This window comes from Lichtheimia ornata (assembly GCF_029851405.1).
Source record: "Lichtheimia ornata isolate CBS 291.66 chromosome Unknown scaffold00008, whole genome shotgun sequence".
In the NCBI taxonomy this organism is placed as follows: Eukaryota; Fungi; Mucoromycota; class Mucoromycetes; order Mucorales; family Lichtheimiaceae; genus Lichtheimia; species Lichtheimia ornata.
The window spans coordinates 160799-179253 of record NW_026695328.1 but is presented as its reverse complement, the minus strand read 5'-3'; the positions used below and the strand labels follow the sequence as shown (position 1 = coordinate 179253).

The window sequence follows — 18455 nt, the reverse complement described above, 5'->3', positions numbered from 1 at the left end:
TACTTGCCATAAGACAGTGGCTCGGATGCAGTTGACGCCAGATCATAAAAGTGATCGATTTATTGACATGGCGCATATATTGTGGCATGAGCTAGACCATAACAAGATAATTTAGAACATGCCAGCCATCAGTGATGTTGGGCTTGCTCCATTTTGGAATGAAAAACAAGTACGCCATGATGCTTTTTGTGACTATAGTGAGTGAGGGGGGCAAGTCAATTGAGCCCAATATATGATCCACCACCTTCCACATCTCTCTACTACTGTTATTGGCTTCCATCTTTCGGTCTTTTTCCAACACAACGGCATTGCACAGATACAGTAGGTATGGATTGCACCAATTACATAAATAAACTCTAACGCATGAAAGCGAGATTGGCTGTAATAAAAATAGCTAGCTGCTAAGTCATGTGGTAGCAAGCCATATGGTAGGAGAATGGAATTTAAAGACGTTTGTTGGATGCAATGCTGGTACCTGAAAGATTATCGCTGCATGGATAGAAGCCTTTGTACAGCTGTAGGTCTCATCCAGCGCCTTGTTTAGGTGAAGTACATACATGCATGGTGACGGTACCAGGTTTGCGGATTACAATTACCAGCATACCCTTCAATCTGCATGAAAACGCATTGGAAAGGAAACCATAGCAATTAAAGTGAATGATATTAATAGCTGTATACTACTACTACGTTTATTGAGGAGACGCCTCCTCTTGCATGATGTCGTAGGATGATCTATCCATATTCATCTTTCAAGTATACAAAGAACGCATCTTTGTTTGTTGAATGTTGCTGATTTATTTGCCACTATGGTACACAAATCTTAAAGGAGACAAGACGAGGAACAAAGTAAATGGGTGATGCTGATGAAAAAAGTCTCACTTTTCTTTTTTGGTGCGTGTATGTGTGTGTATGTGTAGAGTGCGTTTTGTGTGTGTGTGTGTGTGTGTCTATGTGCATGCAACAGGGACTGGGTATTGAGTACAAAGAAGGAACAATGAGAGAAATGAGAGATGCGGGGAGTGGAGTGATACGATGGAGAGAAAAGGAAGCATGTGAAATTTTCTAACGTGATGGCTCATTGCCATTGGTTGGAGATGCTTCAGCCATCACTACAAATCTTTCCAGAACCTTTGTTCCAAAACAAAGAGGTGTGAATTAGTCCCTTTGTTCCTGAACTACCACAAAAGAAAAATTTTGCTTTACCTTTGAGAATCCTTCACGACCCACAGCAGCGTTTTGTTGGAATCGTTTCAATGAAAAATCTTCAATCACATTAGCCCAACGAGAGACAATGCTTCCAGCTGAGATTGCAGCCTGCTGCGTAAACTGGGTCCTGCAATCAATGATAAAAATCTTGTCAATCACCACCACCACATGAATGATATCATTTTTTCTTTTCATACGTACTTTTGCTTGTCATGGGGATGTTCACGATAGACAATGGTTTCATTGACGCTTAACAAGTTGGACATTGTCAAGTTTTGGCTTGTCATGGTCAAGGTCTTTTCCTTTGGGTCGATGATGGAAATCTCTCGAACGTATTGCTCAGAGCCGTTGCATCCAAGAAGCTAGATATCATTCCCCCCCTTATTGATCAGCATCACTGATATGACACATATACACATACACACGCTAAGTGATTGTATACCTTCATAATCAAGGTGGGCACATTTTGGTTGACGGTAATAAGACGTTCCGTTGTCAGGACACCGGTCTTTGGATCCACAGTGCGATTCAAGACATCGACATGCTGCACATGAGAGCAGTGCTCATTGGGGTATTTTTGCCAATTGGCTGCTGACACCAAACTCCACGGGTATGAATAGTCGTGTGTGCTCTGAAAGATTTTCATGTCGAAAGGAACAAAGTCAAAGAGGTGGATATGCGGGATGTTATGAAATGTATGTGTGTGTGTGTGTGTGGAGAAAGAAGAAAGAGCAACGGGACAAGGGTATCCGAGGACGGCTTTTTTTTTATTGGCATTTCCTTGCTTTTGGTTGGTCGGCGCTTCCGAATGTGTGAAACATGGCCAAAGCTCATCTGTAAAGACTTTCCTATCCTGCTAAAGTGAACCTGACACTTATACTTACCAATCACCTTTATCCGGTTCTTTTATTCAATATCCCAACGCCATAACGTGTACCCGCTTCACCCCTTCGCTCTATCTATTTTACCGATTGAGAGGCGCATGGTGTTCCCAACAACTTCATCACCCCCCTTTCCTTTGGCCCTGATGGCCGAGAGCTGCAGACATCCCATTGTAATCATCTTGGCAGTGTTTTGTCTTGAACCAAATCAATTAGTTTGACCATGAAAAATGAGTCATCCTACCCGTTCAACATCAAAAGGGGACATAGGATGCTTTCAATGATCCCTCATCCTCCTCATCGTATTCAAAGCATGGGTTTTATAGTAGAGGCATGATGATGATATGATTACTAGTTATCCATGCACTTGTACGTTGCATCAAGAAAATTTTATGCGCATGACCAGTAACATTACAGAAAATGGACAACAAAAGGAAATCGTTTCAGATGATGATATGAAAGCAAAGATATAGTCGACTAATTGTATTCCAATCTCAACGAAAATAGGTTTAAAGAAAGCATAATAATAATACTTTTTTCATACTCTACATTATATATACAGGTGGATGGTATTGCTATTTCTATTAGGGATAGTTGGCCAATTTTTTTCTGAAAATGTCAAAGCGTGCCTTGGCGTATAAATGATAATCATAATCGATTTCGCTCTGGCTGTATTGAATGACACCCCAAAGAGCCCATTGCAAATGGCCCGCCACGGCCCAAGCCAATACACACTGATCCAATTCTTCTACCGATGGATGTTCAGGAATAGGCTTGTCTCCAATATAGGCGTTCAGGAATCGCAATCGTTGTTCTTTGGAAGGGAAGTATTCAGGCATAGGCTCCGCTGGATGATCGCCATGGTAATTGTACATCCATTCATTAAGGTGGTTTCCAAGATCAAATGCAAGTGGATTATAACCGACATAATCAAAGTCGACAATGACAAGTTCACCCGTCTCGGTTAATCGAAGCACATTGCCATACTGGGTCTAATGCAAAACAAAAAAGGGGGGGATAGCTCCCTCATTCAGCATGAATATACCATGTCCTCTCCCATCCTTTGAGCTCATCACTTACATCATTATGTGCGAATACGGTGGGACTTGGGAATCTCTCCATGATAGCCTTGCAGCGTTCAATTTCGGCAGGGAGGCTTTCGAGATCGAAATCTTTAAACTTGGCTTTCCATGTATCTTGATTCATGAGCTCACGTATAGCTGTGTACCATTGGGTGATATTGCGCCAAATTTCAACAAAGGGAACACCTTTACTGGTGGTAGGAGGTGGATAATCATCAGCAAGACTATGCAACTGACGCAAGGCTTGAGCGATTTGACATGATGTGGTGGGATCGGATAATTCGGCATGTGTCAAGGTGGTGGAGTCTAGATATTCCTCAAAACGTCCATTGCCGAATGTTGCCAAAAGTTGAGGGCTCACATTGTTGCTGACTTGCGACAATCGAGAAAGCCAAGCAAGTTCACGTTTTCGATCCACCAAGTTGTCGGCACCCACACCATAGACACGAAGCAATACACGCGATTTTCCAGGGCTGTCTAGGAAATAAACAGCACTGTTGCCATGGATATGAGTACCTTTTTCTCTCTCTCATACAACATGCACTTACTTGGTCATGGCTCCACTGACACGGTCAAGCGAGATCTCTTGTACTTGCTCCCACCCAGGCAATACCTTACGGCATACATCGATCACACAATCATACAAAGCCTTCTTTTCTTTAAGTTTCCTACGTCGTACACACATCAGGATGCTGTATTAAGGTTGACAAGCAAAAAAGTAAACCCGTACAATAGATCAATCACGTCTTGGCATGAGGGCACTCCTTCAATGTCGACACTAAAGTCGATCTTGGCATCGCTGTCTTCAGTTGGAGGAACGATAAGTGCTGGGCTGCTGGCGCTGCGAACAGAAGGCGCCATGACACCGGGAATACGTCGTTTTTGTTGTGCACCCATGGTGGTAAAAAAGTATAAAAAGAGCCGTGTGAAAAGGGGGTGGAGAAGAAAGAGAGAGATGTTGAAAGTTAATCAGGCGGTGTTTTAGTCGCTGATGGGACTAATGAGACCCTGGAGTTACTACATCCATCTCCATCGCCGACTCCCATCTTTCGATCGTGTTTTATGAGTAGTCGGCTTCTTACAATAAATCACTCATTGATGAACTGCTGCAGTAACATGTCCCATGATTACGCTTACAACCATCAGCTGCTTTTCTTTTATATTGGGGAGCATTGTAATAAATGTTTATTATTGCGGGGGTGGCAAATGTAACATGGTATATTTGAAAGCAAAGAAAGCAAAAGAGAAAACTATACAAGATGTGTGAGGGGGGGGGTAAACAATGGAATGTATATATATCTACAAGCATATTATTGAGAAGCGAGTGGTGTTGTTGCAGCTGTCGTCTCAATCCAATGGAGGTTGCTCGTACTCATACTGCTTATGGAAGAAGTAGAGGAGGGTGAAGGAGGAGGAAAATGGATGTTGCTGCTAGTGGTTGATGTGGTGGTGGTATCATGGATGATGGGTGGATCGTCGGGTATGACATCTTTACCAAGACAACTTCGCCAACAAGCAGTTGAGCAAAATCGAACACGATGAACGACAGCTGGATGACCCTTGAAGCTCTTCACTTGAACAGACGTGACCCATTCATTGACAAAAGGGGATTGACATGCAACACAAAGACGAGAATGATTTTCAAGATCCTGTGCCAAATGAATTGGAAGCATATGCAAGGGGACTTGAGCCTTGTTCTTGAGAATGTGTCGGGCGGCAATTTCACGTAACGAATGGATCAAATGATGCCCTTGGAATTCCATACTTTCTCGCACATGTTCCTCGTCCTCATCCTCATCCACAGGTGTATTACCCATCAGCTGATGTTGATTGGGTTGCTGCTGTTGTTCTTGTGCATTGTCATCAACATCATCATCATCGTCGTCGTCGTCTTGGGGTGGTGATAAGACACCCATTAAGGTTTGAGGAGTGCCTGGTCTTGATCCACGGATATTGAGTTGGCGTGCATGATATAACAATTCTCGATCAATGCTAGCATCATGATCGTCATGGTCGTGAAAGAATTGTAATCGTGATCGTCTTGTTGTTGATCTGGGTATTGATGATGTCGTATTATCACTGTTGCTGCTGCTGCTACCACTACCACTACCACTGCTGCTACCGCTGTTGTTGCCTTTATCATCAAAGTTATCAAAGTAGCTCCGTTGGCGATTATGGTGATGATGATGGTGATGATGACGATGGCGATGAAGTACGAGAGAAGAGGGACCACCTTCACATCCCATACCACGTGGACCACAAAGAGGCGACATTGGAACCGCACGCATAGTCATTTGACGTACTATTTGTGCATATGCATCACTCGTGTTGTTGCTACTGGTTACACCAGAGATATCATGGATAAGGGGATTGCCAGTGATGAGTAGTGTGGTTGAACGCATATGCTGAAGAATATCTGCTGGCATGATGCACAATAGATTCTCGCTCAAATCGAAAAACTCAAGGAACTTGAGCTGTACAAGATCGGCAGGCAATGTTGTAAGATGATTTTTGGATACATTGAGCGTACGCATACGTTGGCATTGTGCAATGGATGCTGGCAAGGTGTCGAGTTGATTGTCGCTTACGTTGAGATGTTCTAAACGTTCCAGACGCATGTTGCAAGGTAGTGATCGTAATTGATTATGGGATAAATCCAGCTCTTGAAGACGTTGCATATCTGCAATCTGATCAGGTATATGAGTGAGCAAATTACCGCCAAAGACTGAACCCAATTGCAGATGCTCCATTTCCTCCCATAATGATAGATCCGCTTCAATACGCTCAATGCGGTTAGCTGACATCCGTAACGTTTTCAGCCTTCGTAAACGTATCGCCATCTCACTCGGGATCTCAGTGATCAAATTTTGTGATAGATTGAGTACTTCAAGTTGACCAAGATTGTATAATACGGAGGGCACTGCTGCAAGTCGATTGGCGGATACATTGAGGATTTTCAAATAGTTGAGCATTGCCAAGTTGGGTGGTAGCTGTGTCAATCGATTGCGTGAGATATCCAATTCCACAAGGCCTTGAAGACGTGTCATTGGATTGAGAAAGGGTGCCAAGGGCGGTAAAAGGCCATCCAATTGCTCTGATAACTCGGCTGATTCCATTCCTCGTCGTCTCAATAGCAACACCCCATCTTCACGGATTTCTCTTCTAAGTTGCTTCTTTCGTATCCGTACTTGACCCTCTTTTGATCGTTGTTGCCTTTGCTGCTCTTGTGTCTTATCAGCACGCACATGCTCACCCAAAGGAGCAAGATGGGGATCGTCAATGCATGATTCAATGTCGACGAGGGAGTGGGAATGGGACGCATTGTGATCGGAAGGTGGTTGTACGCCTTGCAAGGTCTTGCCACCCAGTAGATAGGGTGCAAATGTTGGCATTGGATGCTAAGAGTGGGGAGGAGGAGTAGAGTGGATTGCACTGTAGAGTGGTGGAGTAGGATGGTGGGGGAATAGTGCGTGTATGTTTATGGCTTCATCAGATAAAGACAGCCCAAGCAGTGTCTGTGCCCTCGTATTTATACAATCGCGACTGCCTCCCAAATTTTATCTGATCTTCCGCAATTAGTAGATCAGCCCACCCACCATCACAACACCGCCCCTTGTTTATCCCCACGCACACCATACCCATTTCCTTTCCTTCTCCTTTTCCTTCCTTAATCAGTGACTCAATATGCATCTGCTGATACACTTTACTCATAATCTGAGTTGATGGCTTTTGCTGCTGCTTATCGTTTCTTTGATCATCAGCATCACCAACATACATAAAATGATAGTCAACAACGCCAGCATCACCCCGACAACCACGACGCCTATCATTGGCGACATCCAAACACTTTACGTTTCCATAGCAACATCACACAAAGACGATAAAGGCATCTTTTAGTAATAACATACAACAGCATGAAAATAAGACAAGTGGGATTTATAAACGATCTTCTGGGGAGCAAGCAACTCCAAAAGAGCTGCAAGGGAGAATGAGGAATGTATGGTCATTGTGTGTCTTTTTCAACTTGGCGATAAATGTTGTAGTAAAGATCCATATTTTTGCTGGTGTGCATCTTTTTTCGCTTCCATAGTCTTCAGCATAGACAACATTTTTGATGAGTGATCATGGGAAGGACATCTGATTTGAGTGCGATATTTTTGTGTTGGCGTCATATTAGTTCAACACTAAGCTTTTTGTGATGATCCTTTGGCTTTGGAATAGTGAGATCACCTTTCAGAGCTTTCATGATGAATAGCAAGACAAAGATGAAAGTACCCACTTCATAGTTGGACCTTGCTATTTTCACCTTGGTTCATGCACCACGTCAATTTCAGCAACCGATGGTACGTAGGCCATATTGGGATTCCATACCATTTGGATTTAGCAGTTCTTTGTTTGATCCAATTGTCCAGTTCACCAGGTGGTGTAAAACAATCATCAATGTTGGGTGACGAAAGGCCTTGTTGTCGTTGATGGCAGCTTGAACTTTGACGCTGGTGTTAGACTTTTGTCGTTTGCTCAGGTTTTGAAGAGAATGTATTTGTTCAAAAGCATGAAAACACCAAGCACGTGTCACTTTCAATTGTGGATGGGAAGCTCTCTCGATTTAAAGCGTATTGTGTTCCTCAATCGCATGGCTTTTCTATCGACATCACGTCGAAATCTTGATGAACCTGGTGCCGGTGTCAAGATCAGAGATTGAAAATCTTTTGAATGTCTGATGAAAGTTGGTGTTCCCTTAGGAAGATCCATGCCGTCAACTAATTGGTGTATCACCCTCTCAACTTCCGGTGATTGCTGAATCCCTTTAAGAAAGACAACACTGGATGATGAACGGCCACCGAATCCAGCTTTGAAGATGCACTATACATTATAGCCATCAATGGTACGACGTCTGACCCAGCCGTTATCTGAAACCTCATATTGAGGAAAAGGTCCAAAGCGACCCGTGTACGAGGTGACTCTATCAAAAAGAAATGTGAGTATATGCTTCATTCAGCACGATGTTAGGTTTTACTTTAACAAAGAGTCAAACACCGCAATGGCGACAATGACAATGAAAGGAGGATAACAATGAAATACTAAAGATCATTACAGATATTGGTACATGGATCGCCTACTCACATCAACTTGGGCTTACAGTATCAGCAATCAAAAAGTGATATGATGGAAGAAAGAACTGTGTGGTGGGAGTGAAAACGGGCGACAACATCTTTTATGTGCATAGTGGGCGTGGGTAAGTGATAAAAATGTTTGTTGGGAATGGGACACCTTTTTGATAAACATGGCGCAACCTGTAAATACCCTTAGCTACCACAACCTGTATGGGAGGTGGTATAATGGTTTGCATGTCGCAATCCATACACGTGACAAGAAGAGGATATCCCCAATCCTGGGATACCGCTGCTCATGCCAGAGAAATGGTTTATCATTCGCAAGAACCCATTCCCCAAGTATAATGAATGACTGTGTCACTAACTTGGGGGGAAAAGCATCATCTAGAAGAGCTAAATATAACTATTATTTACCTTGACCACGCACCTTTCCACATATAGACTTCATTTCCTTAAGCCATATGGCAGATACAATGATGTTGGTGGAGAAGCATTCTTTATTTTAGTATTAGTATTCTAGTATTCTTCTTATTTCATTGCTTAATAAGGTATCCATTGGAGATTGGTGCGATGGCACGTGGATTGTCGCGTTGGTGTAATCAAGAAGGCCACTATACAAACGCACTGTGCTCTATCGGAGGTGGGACAAAGGGGAGACGAGACTTTTTTCTGGATCCTCATGACGACAAGTAGAGATCAACAAGCATGAGCAGCAGCACATCACCATCATCATCATCATTCTCGGTCAATAGTGAATCCATTCATTTGCAAGGGATCATTTTATTATGAAGAAGGGAAGCAAATCAGCGATAGACATGAAGCAATAGATAACCTACTAGTTGACACAAGCGTATATTACAGTAGCATTGTCACACAACAGCATAAGCCTACCCGAGTAATAGCTGGCCATATTGTCACTACACATACAACCCCCACCTTTTCTTGTTTCCAAACATTCCTTTATTGCAAATACTACTCTTATGCAACGTATTCTCGCAAGTACAGGCCGACGGTCCAAGCTTGCATTGGGCATTGAACTCGATGACTGGACCTACTACTATGCTGGCGATACTGTCAAGGGGCATATAGTGTTGGAATCGCCCAAATCGATCAAGATTAGCCGCGTTCGTATGGTGTGGATGGGAGTGGTCAAAGTGCAATTGGAGCCTGGTATCCAAGATGAGCAAGAGTTGTTTCGTCAAGTGTGCAATGTGGATTTGCCTGTTGCTGCTGCTGTGGAAGCTGAAGAAGAAGGAAACGAGCAAAGTGGGGAAGCTGAAGCACGTCGGCGACGAGAAGCTTTCAGGAACGCTGCTGCAGCCACCACAGCCTATGGCATGATGATCCCTACTTCCAATCCAAGCCCGGTCTTTTCTCTCGAAGCGGATAAGCAATATCGATTTCCCTTTGTTTTCGTTGTTCCTTCGGATGTAGCTCTTCCTAGCTGTACCGAGGTAAAAAGACCCCCTTTGACACGTTCATGATGATGAACATCACGCTAACTTGTTTATAATAGAGTGAAACAAGCACCAATGGCATTGTCGAATATACCATCGAGGCTCAAGTAGAACAACGATCCACCGACTTTGCTGCTCCTACCAAAGCACGTATCAATGTCCCTGTATTGCAAGAAATCGACACGTTGGTAGATGAACTTGACAGCCCTCAATCATCGCAAGTCTATTGTCACGCTGAAGATGATGATGATCAAGACCATTTCGCCACATTGAGCGCTACAGTGCCTAAAAAGGCTTTTCTTCGAAGCAAGTGTACAACCGATGATTGTATCCTCTCCACATCAAAACTAATTCTTTCTATGTAGATCAATCCGTGTCTATCACTGTTGGCTTGAAGCACTTTACAACATTCCAAAGACCCAATGCTGTTATCATTGCACTGATTCGGGTAACACGTATCCAATGCAAAGGAGTGTAAGTATGAGGGCTTGATGATGAGAAATGGATGATGATGAGCATGAACCTCATAACATGTGCGCAGGTCCTATTTATTATCAGATTCTGTTGTCCATTATGTGAAGGCGGATATTGATGTGACACAAGATGGCGGTCTTACACAGACCATTGTACGTTCAATCCTGATTCCCGGAACCATTACCCCAACCATCGAGATCAATGGGCAATTGTTGGAAGTGAGCTATAAGGTCCGTGTACGAGCACAGCTACAAGAAACCAGCTATGAATTGCCTGTGGTCAATTTCCCAAGCGACTTTCAAAGCCTGGCAGGAATGACGGTTGAAATCCCCATCATAGTTGGCACATTACCAGTATCATCCACACACACGCCCATGTCTCCTATCAGCCCACGCTTTGTCAACCCATTTGAACTACCAGACCCTGAATTGCTACCTGAAGATGCTGCTTTGGATGCTGACACTGAGTCGCGTGTTAAAATCTTAAGGAAGCTTTTGCGTCGTACATCATCAACTGGAAGCACTCAAACGCTGCCTATCATGAGCGAGAGCAATGATAATAACCTCACCATCGACACCAAAAAGAATAGGCGATCCTCCAACGTGTCCTTATCATTGAGAAATACTGGATCCATGCTTATGAAGACCGTCACCAGTACCAATACCAGTAGCAACAATGATGCATCTGCTACCAGCAACAGCAGCAATCCTACCACCACCACCACCACTACTACTACATCCACCTCTACAACTGCTACTACTACCAGCACCGATAATAGTACAGCATCCACAAGCCAAAGCCCTGTACTTGTGGTATCTCCTTCCACCACCTCCACCTCCTCTTCCTCTCCTCCAAAAATTGAAGACTCGTATCGTCTTTCGGTTGGGCCTAGCCTTAGCAGCTGGTTTGATCAACACTACTTGTCAACAACAACGCCACGTGAACACATCCCCACCAGCAGCACCAGTAATGATGGCTCATCACCAACATATCCTAATAACGACAATAACATGGATCCACCACCATTGGTTATACGCCTATCATCTTCATCCCATGCATCACCTGCTTTAGAGGAGCCAAAGCAACCTAATGATCACACAACATCCATGTTACAACAAGAAGAAGAGCATCCTCCAATGATCTCTGTTCCACCTTTATTGAAGAGTCAAGATCCTCAGAGAAGGAAAAAAGAAGATCAGGAACGACAAATGGCGGATCATCTCGAACAATCACAATTGGATCAACGTCACATGGATGGTAACACGTATTATTTCTACATCTTTGATGATTCTGAAGATGAAGATGAAGAAGAAGAAGGAGAGGTTCAAACAACGCCTACAGGGTTCCTCAAGCCTAATAGCAGTACCAATAACCTGGGAGCCAGCGAAGCTCGCATCAGCATGGACAAGCCTAGTCGACAACCCCTGGAAGTTTCCACCTTTATCGATAAACCAGATCAAGTGACCGATAGCGAGGAGGATTCTAGTGATGAGGATGAGGATGAAGACTTGTTGGATATCATATCCAGGCGAGATCGAAGGATAGCAAGTCGTATGGGAGGAGGTGCTCGATCATAGTAGTATGTAGTTGTATCATTTTCTTTGTAGTAAATATCCCCGCATTGCATATGTACTTCTTTTGCATGAAACCATGTTGTTGTTGTTGTGTGGTGATAATGATGATGTTGTTGTTGACATGATAGATTATCAAAAGTGATAATGGGGTAGCCCCCCACTACCTTATGTGGGGACGAAGTAATGACGACTACCTATAAATGTAAATGTTTTCGACCATTTTCCATTACCATGTTAATAGGGCGTTGCGGGCGGCGGGTGTCGGTGACATCTTTTTATATAATTTCCTTATAGTATCCACCCCCCAATTTGGCGCAGCAGCAGCATTAGCCCACCACCAAGCCACATCATTGGACGTTGACCTTTGGTGTACGAAACAGCCCAACACCTTTTCACCCCCCAAAACCAACCGCAGTCGGTATAAAAAGAAAGCAAAGTTCATTAAGTTCTCTTTTTCCCTTTCAGTTTACTTTCAAGTGCTTGCACGACCTTATCGCTTCAACTACCACCACCACAGCCTTCAGTCTTCAACACTTGCGTGAATAACAGCAACACAACCCACATTCTACACACCTTTATTGATATGCACTTTACCACCCAACGTTTCTTGTAAATCTTTCTCTCAGCCATTTTTCAACACTACTCTACGTTTCACTTGTTTCTATTCATCACACACTCTCCATTACCCAATGTGCCAATAAGTTTCCTTTCTTTCCCAATCTATTGAAGACATCCATCGAATTACCCTTGTCTCCCAACTAACCAATGACCACATCTGATGTTCATGTTCCAGCTTTTGATCCCACTACAACCTCCGTAACGACGAGGGCTACGGCCCCGGGGTCGTACTACCACCACCCTTGTTTCCAGCCCTCCATGACAACGACGACAACTACTACAACTACTACTACTGTTACTCTCCCACAAACAACAACCACGACTTTGCTATTGAATTCTACTACGGATCCTAGTCTCTACTCGCTTACTCATGGTAGCTATCAATATCCACAACATTTGCTTCACCCACAACAACAACAACCACAACAACAACCACTACCACCGTTGCCCTTGCAACAGCTACCACCAGCACAGCAACCACCGTTTGCACTTTCGAGCATGCCATCCGACCTTAGCAGTGTTAGTAGCAGTAGCAGCAGCAGCAGCAGCAATACCAGTTTTTCTGTTGCCTCTGCAGCTACCAATTCTACTACGGTCACTCCTGAAGATGATGAAAAGCCATGTGAGAAATATAGGCAATTTCTACATTCGACGCGACAAGAGCGCACTGTCGTGATTGATAAGCTGGTTGGTGAGTGTATATGATGATGATGATGATGTGGCTAGGCTTGTTCGTTAATATTAGCCTATCTATTAATTAGATGTGTCTGCCGAGATTATTGATTCTATTTGGAACCCTGCCAGAGATTGCAAAGTGGTGTCTACACGCAACTTTATTCATGAAATCTTGAAACGTTCCAAAGCGACCTATTCAACCTTGCAGATCAGCTTGTTTTATCTGTTTCGAGTCAAGAAACGTGTCCATGATCGATTGCAAACCCGCCAGCGTATGCCGCCATCACCGCCACTTTCACCTCCGCGTGATGGTGGTGGCCATGTTGGTGCCAAAAAGAATCGAGATCGTATGGAAGACATGATGCTATGTGGCCGACGTATGTTTCTTGCTTCTTTGATGGTGGCTTCAAAGTATCTTCAAGATAAAAACTATCGCAACAGAGCATGGGCCAAGATTGCGGGATTGGATCTCAAAGAAGTCAACACCGCCGAATTGGCATTCCTGCGTTTGATTGATTACAAGCTGCATATCAGTAAGCCGACCTTTGATAAGTGGTATACCTTGTTGCATGGCTACCTTCAAAAGAAGCAACAACAAGAAAAAACCTCCTCAGCGTGTGCTTTTCAAATAAAAATGGATTCCGTCTAGGATGTAAGTACTCCTTGCGTTTTCTTTTTCTCTTTCTCTTTGATTGTATATACATCTATGTGCAGAGCAGCAGAGCATTTTGGAATGTCTATTACTACTACTTCAACTGCAACAACAACAGCAAAAGGATGTCGTACATACATACGCACACACACGCACACAAACGTACATACACGCACACACACGCTCTTTCCTATTTCCATCCCCCTTTTTTCTCAGCTCGTGTGCGACTGGACGTGACTATGCAGTGACCGTAAAAGGAAAAGAAAGGAGATGAATGGTGATTGATGATGCGGCCACTTGCACTCCTCATTGTTGCACCAGTGTGGAACCCCAAAAGGTACGACTGCTGCTGTTCAGCTGTTGCTGCGGTTGGTGTTGGTGGTGGTGGTGACGGGAATATAAAGGAGGAGAGGGGGGCGTGATGTTTTTGGATGGGTCATTAGGTGGTCGTGTCTCGTGCCACGGTTGATTGTTCTACCTCCAACCAATAATTCCTCACGTGAGCTTACCACGCTTCATATGGGATATCTTTGTTCCATTATCAACATCAAAAACGACTGCGAGATTGATGATGATGGCTGATACCACGATGATTGAGAAAGAAAGAATGCATGATAGTAATAGTAGAATGACTACTGATGACGAGGATGATGGGTAGGTAGGTTGTTGTTGTTATTGGTTGGTCGTATTATAGGAATATTCATGCATCGAACCTGTGATATGGACGAACCATGTGGTACATGGGTGGGACGAAACCAGGGAAGAAGCAGCAGCAGCAGCAGCTCAAGAGCGTTTATCAAGTTTCAAGAGACATTTGATAATGGGGAGTTAGATCGGGATGAGTAATACGACGCCCAAATAAGGTGCTCTGATCGTGGTTGTTTTCACACGTTGGGTAGGCACTATGTGCTACTACGGTAACATGTTGACAGCGCAGCGAATGGGGTGGAGGCATTCATATGATAATCATGTAATAAACCCGTTTGACTCGAGTATACAAAAGCAAACCCAACGACTCTTTATCCTTTCCTTTCTATTATAACAAACAATCTTTTTTTCGTCCAAGTTTCAAAAACAGACAACATGGCCAACAACAACACCTCCTCGCAACGTCTCGGTCAGATCTCGGCTCACTTGGACAATTCCAAAATGTCGGGTAAAGAAAGACACCATGACCAACCCAAAGTACACACAACCAAAACAGCCTATTGAGACGCGATTGCAATAGTGTTCCAAAATGTGCCCCAAGCACCTGCCGATGTGATCTTTAGCTTGACGGCTGGTTACAAGGCTGACACCCACCCACAAAAGATCAATGTTGGCGTTGGTGCATTCCGTACCGATGAGCTGAAGCCCTATGTCCTTCCTGTTGTGAAAAAGGTATAGTCTACTAGTAGTAGTAGTAGTGGGGGTGGTATTGTGTTCAAGGGCTCAATAGTGTGGTTGGTTGGCATGGCAATTTTGTAGGCAGATGCTATCTTATTCAATGATCCCAACCTCGACCATGAATACCTTCCTATTGCAGGCACACCCTCTTACACTCAAGCTGCAAGCAAGTTGATCCTTGGTGAAAACAGCCCTGCTATCCAACAAGGCCGTGTGGGTGGTGTGCAAACCATCTCTGGTACGGGTGCTAATCATACGGGTGCTGCTTTCCTCTCTCAATACTACACCAAGAGTCGCAAGGTCTACATCTCCAAACCTACTTGGGGTAAGAGCGTGTGTTGTCATGGGAATGAATGAATAGGGTTGTTAATGCATTGTATTAAATAGCCAATCATCGTGCTATCTTTGGAGGGGTTGGTTTTCAAGTTGAAGAATATCCTTACTGGGACCCAGAGACTCGAGGCTTGAACTATCAAGGCATGCTTCAATGTATGCGTGATGCACCCAATGGCAGTATCTTTTTGATTCATGCATGTGCACACAATCCCACGGGTGTCGATCCTACTCCTGAGCAGTGGAAGGGTATTGCAGAGGTCATGAAGGCCAAGGATCATTTCCCATTCTTTGATTGTGCTTATCAAGGATTTGCATCGGGTGACTTGGATCGTGATGCGTGGGCTGTACGTTACTTTGTCGATCAAGGCTTTGAATTGTTCGTGGCTCAATCCTTTGCAAAGAACTTTGGTCTTTATGGTATGTGTGTGTGATTGGGAAAACATCAAGTTAGGTAAAAGAGCTAACAACGGACGCTTTCTATAGGTGAACGTGCTGGCAATTTGACCGTGGTGAGCAAATCTCCTGCCGATAAGCAACGTGTTCTTTCACAACTTGAAAAGCTTCAACGCGCTGAAATCTCAAATCCTCCTGCCTATGGTTCTCGCATTGTTGACATCGTTCTTAACGACCCAGCCCTTTACGCCGAGTGGAAAGAAAACCTTCAATACATGTCCAACCGCATCATCACAATGCGTAAGGCTCTTTATGAACGTTTGGTCGCCTTGGGTACACCTGGCACTTGGAACCATATCACCGATCAGATTGGCATGTTCTCCTTTACTGGCTTGAAAGGTAACAAAGAAATGAAATCAAAACGTATAAAAGATTCTTATACGATGGATGATGTAGCTCCCCAGGTTAAGGTGCTCAAGGAAAAATATCACATTTACATGACTGACAATGGTCGTGTTTCCATGGCTGGTCTTTCTACACGTAATATCGATTACTTTGCCAAGGCCATTGACGATGTTGTACGAAACGTCGCTGTCTAATTATAAATTCGCATCCATTATTTCATTCCATCACTCTGTTCTTCCTCATTATGCACGCATTTCACTCTCCATTAGAAATAAACTTTCATTGTGTGATAACAACAATCATGCACAGTTGGCTTTGGGCACAAAGAGGTAGCACAAACAAAAACCATACTCGGCTCATGTCCGAAAGCTTGCGGCGGATCGGATCCGATACCAGTACAGCATAGTCTTTTCCAAGATGAACACAGCATACAGTATTCTAAAATCACTTTTCATTTTTATATAAAAAAGATGAGAATGGGGGGGGGTGAGAGGGGGTAACTTGAAATTGCTCCAGACCGGGTGCGAGGGGGAATACAAAATGAATGATTATGCTTGTTCACGCTTCCATTCGACGTACTCGTCAAATAATACAGGCCCTACAACAATCATCGCCCATCAATCACTATCATGCAAGTAATCACGTCCTGTTATCTTCTTACATGCGGATGTTTCATCATAGTCGGATAGATCAGGCGACACGGTTGCTGCGAATTCTAAAAAGCTCTGCCATTGATCACGATTGACCACCCGGACTGGACATTTTTCCTATCGCATCCCCGGAAAGAAAAAAAGAAGGTTAAACTACATCCGTGATGATGGTCCACCCACAAATTACCTGTAGGAATGTAAGGAAATCTTGAACGATTGGAAACTTGGGGCCTAATAGCATAGACCATAAAGCAGAGGCAACCTGTAACAGAACCATGAATACCACAAAAAGTATTCTCACCCATATACCTACCTCGACATCCATGCATTTTTGGTCCTTGTTCTTAGCATATCCAAAAGTGTAGCGATACATTTCCTTCATTTGTTCCGCATCATTCAGTGCATTTTCTAATTCAGGACGCTTGGCTTGAAGCTTCTCAATGGAGTCGGTACTATAGAAAGGGGGGAGGGGAGGACCCTGTCAGTGCCAGGGGGCCGGTTGAATCATCCACACACACATGTAAAATAACCTACCCTAGTTCCCTCATTCCATGCATCCATTCATTCTCTGTGATATAACCTAATAGATGTGGATGGGATGTTAAACGCCATTTATCTTATTCCATCAAGCTTGCCATCGTACTTACCCATTGTCTGCAAATTCATCTTCCACGCAAATGCAATCACAAGAACCTACATTCTTCCTTAGTAACCTTGAATCTCTCTCCCCTCTTGAATATCAACTTACATCCTCCACCGATAATCCTAAATCTTCAAAGAAACGTTGCATTCCTTCAGGGGAAATGGTGTTTGGCGTGTCTGGATCAGCATACTTCTTGAACAGGAGACGACATTGTTGTTCATCAAACTAGATGCGGATAAGTCGTTTGTAATGAATGCCTCGCGTTATCGTAATAGAGATAGATAGATTACCTGTGGACTTTTGTAGGTTGAATATTAACATGGATATACACATGGCTGTCAACTTACATTGGATTTGCAACAGGTTGAGTGGTAGGTTTGTTATTATGGCGTGCTGCCGCTGCTGCTGCTGTATTACTTGCTGTGGAGGAGGATCGTGGTTTAGCTCGCTTTTGTGCTGGATGGTACTGTTGCTTTTGTGCTGCTGACATGTTGCTTTGCTTTGCTCCCATGGTGATATTGTTTTCAAAAAAGGCTGGTTGGAATTTGCGCTTTAGCGACATGTAAAGTGGGATCGCCGTTGATTTAGAACACAGTGAACGCGCAGATTGCCGAGAAAGTGTTGTTGAACAAAAGTTGACAATGTGCTTACTCCAACACACCCTATGAGAATGCAAATGAGAGAGAGGGAGAGGAGAGGAGAATAAACGGGAACCGCCGAACAAGCAAGTCCGGGCCGAAGTTGTACACGCGACACAACGGGGGCCGGCGGCGGAGAACACACATGTTGTTGTATGTATGCACCATTAGGATTGTTGATTGGTCCGATCCCTTTGTTCACAACAGATTCGTACCCAGGAATAAGGCCATAGAGATCCACACACATGACACTGCATGATGCTAAGGGGGG

The 18455-nt window shown here is 43.9% G+C and overlaps 7 protein-coding genes across 7 annotated transcripts; 3 read left to right on the top strand and 4 right to left on the bottom strand.

The window, feature by feature from the left end:
• Positions 1–1062: 1062 nt before the first annotated feature.
• Positions 1063–1852, bottom strand: O0I10_002700 (uncharacterized protein; the record flags this gene model as incomplete). Its single annotated transcript, XM_058482780.1, has 4 exons — positions 1063–1128; positions 1204–1333; positions 1408–1568; positions 1649–1852. 4 exons carry the CDS (start codon positions 1850–1852, stop codon positions 1063–1065), a joined length of 561 nt encoding a protein of 186 aa, XP_058346347.1.
• An 819-nt stretch (positions 1853–2671) lies between these two features.
• On the bottom strand, positions 2672–4066 carry O0I10_002699 (uncharacterized protein; the record flags this gene model as incomplete). The annotated part of the gene is made up of 4 exons (XM_058482779.1): positions 2672–3079; positions 3168–3663; positions 3718–3837; positions 3900–4066. 4 exons carry the CDS (start codon positions 4064–4066, stop codon positions 2672–2674), a joined length of 1191 nt encoding a protein of 396 aa, XP_058346346.1.
• A 413-nt stretch (positions 4067–4479) lies between these two features.
• Positions 4480–6561, bottom strand: O0I10_002698 (uncharacterized protein; the record flags this gene model as incomplete). The annotated part of the gene is made up of 1 exon (XM_058482778.1): positions 4480–6561. One exon carries the CDS (start codon positions 6559–6561, stop codon positions 4480–4482), a length of 2082 nt encoding a protein of 693 aa, XP_058346345.1.
• A 2702-nt stretch (positions 6562–9263) lies between these two features.
• Positions 9264–11791, top strand: O0I10_002697 (uncharacterized protein; the record flags this gene model as incomplete). The annotated part of the gene is made up of 4 exons (XM_058482777.1): positions 9264–9737; positions 9800–10046; positions 10106–10214; positions 10282–11791. The coding sequence occupies 4 exons, from the start codon at positions 9264–9266 to the stop codon at positions 11789–11791; spliced, it is 2340 nt and encodes a 779-aa protein (XP_058346344.1).
• A 762-nt stretch (positions 11792–12553) lies between these two features.
• O0I10_002696 (uncharacterized protein) lies at positions 12554–13730 on the top strand (the record flags this gene model as incomplete). Its single annotated transcript, XM_058482776.1, has 2 exons — positions 12554–13097; positions 13168–13730. The coding sequence occupies 2 exons, from the start codon at positions 12554–12556 to the stop codon at positions 13728–13730; spliced, it is 1107 nt and encodes a 368-aa protein (XP_058346343.1).
• Positions 13731–14816: 1086 nt separating this feature from the next.
• O0I10_002695 (uncharacterized protein) lies at positions 14817–16447 on the top strand (the record flags this gene model as incomplete). The annotated part of the gene is made up of 6 exons (XM_058482775.1): positions 14817–14889; positions 14962–15113; positions 15201–15444; positions 15507–15872; positions 15939–16247; positions 16305–16447. The coding sequence occupies 6 exons, from the start codon at positions 14817–14819 to the stop codon at positions 16445–16447; spliced, it is 1287 nt and encodes a 428-aa protein (XP_058346342.1).
• A 354-nt stretch (positions 16448–16801) lies between these two features.
• Positions 16802–18108, bottom strand: O0I10_002694 (uncharacterized protein; the record flags this gene model as incomplete). Its single annotated transcript, XM_058482774.1, has 9 exons — positions 16802–16851; positions 16915–17020; positions 17091–17165; positions 17217–17355; positions 17438–17483; positions 17551–17596; positions 17652–17771; positions 17837–17843; positions 17894–18108. 9 exons carry the CDS (start codon positions 18106–18108, stop codon positions 16802–16804), a joined length of 804 nt encoding a protein of 267 aa, XP_058346341.1.
• Between the last annotated feature and the right edge of the window lie 347 nt (positions 18109–18455).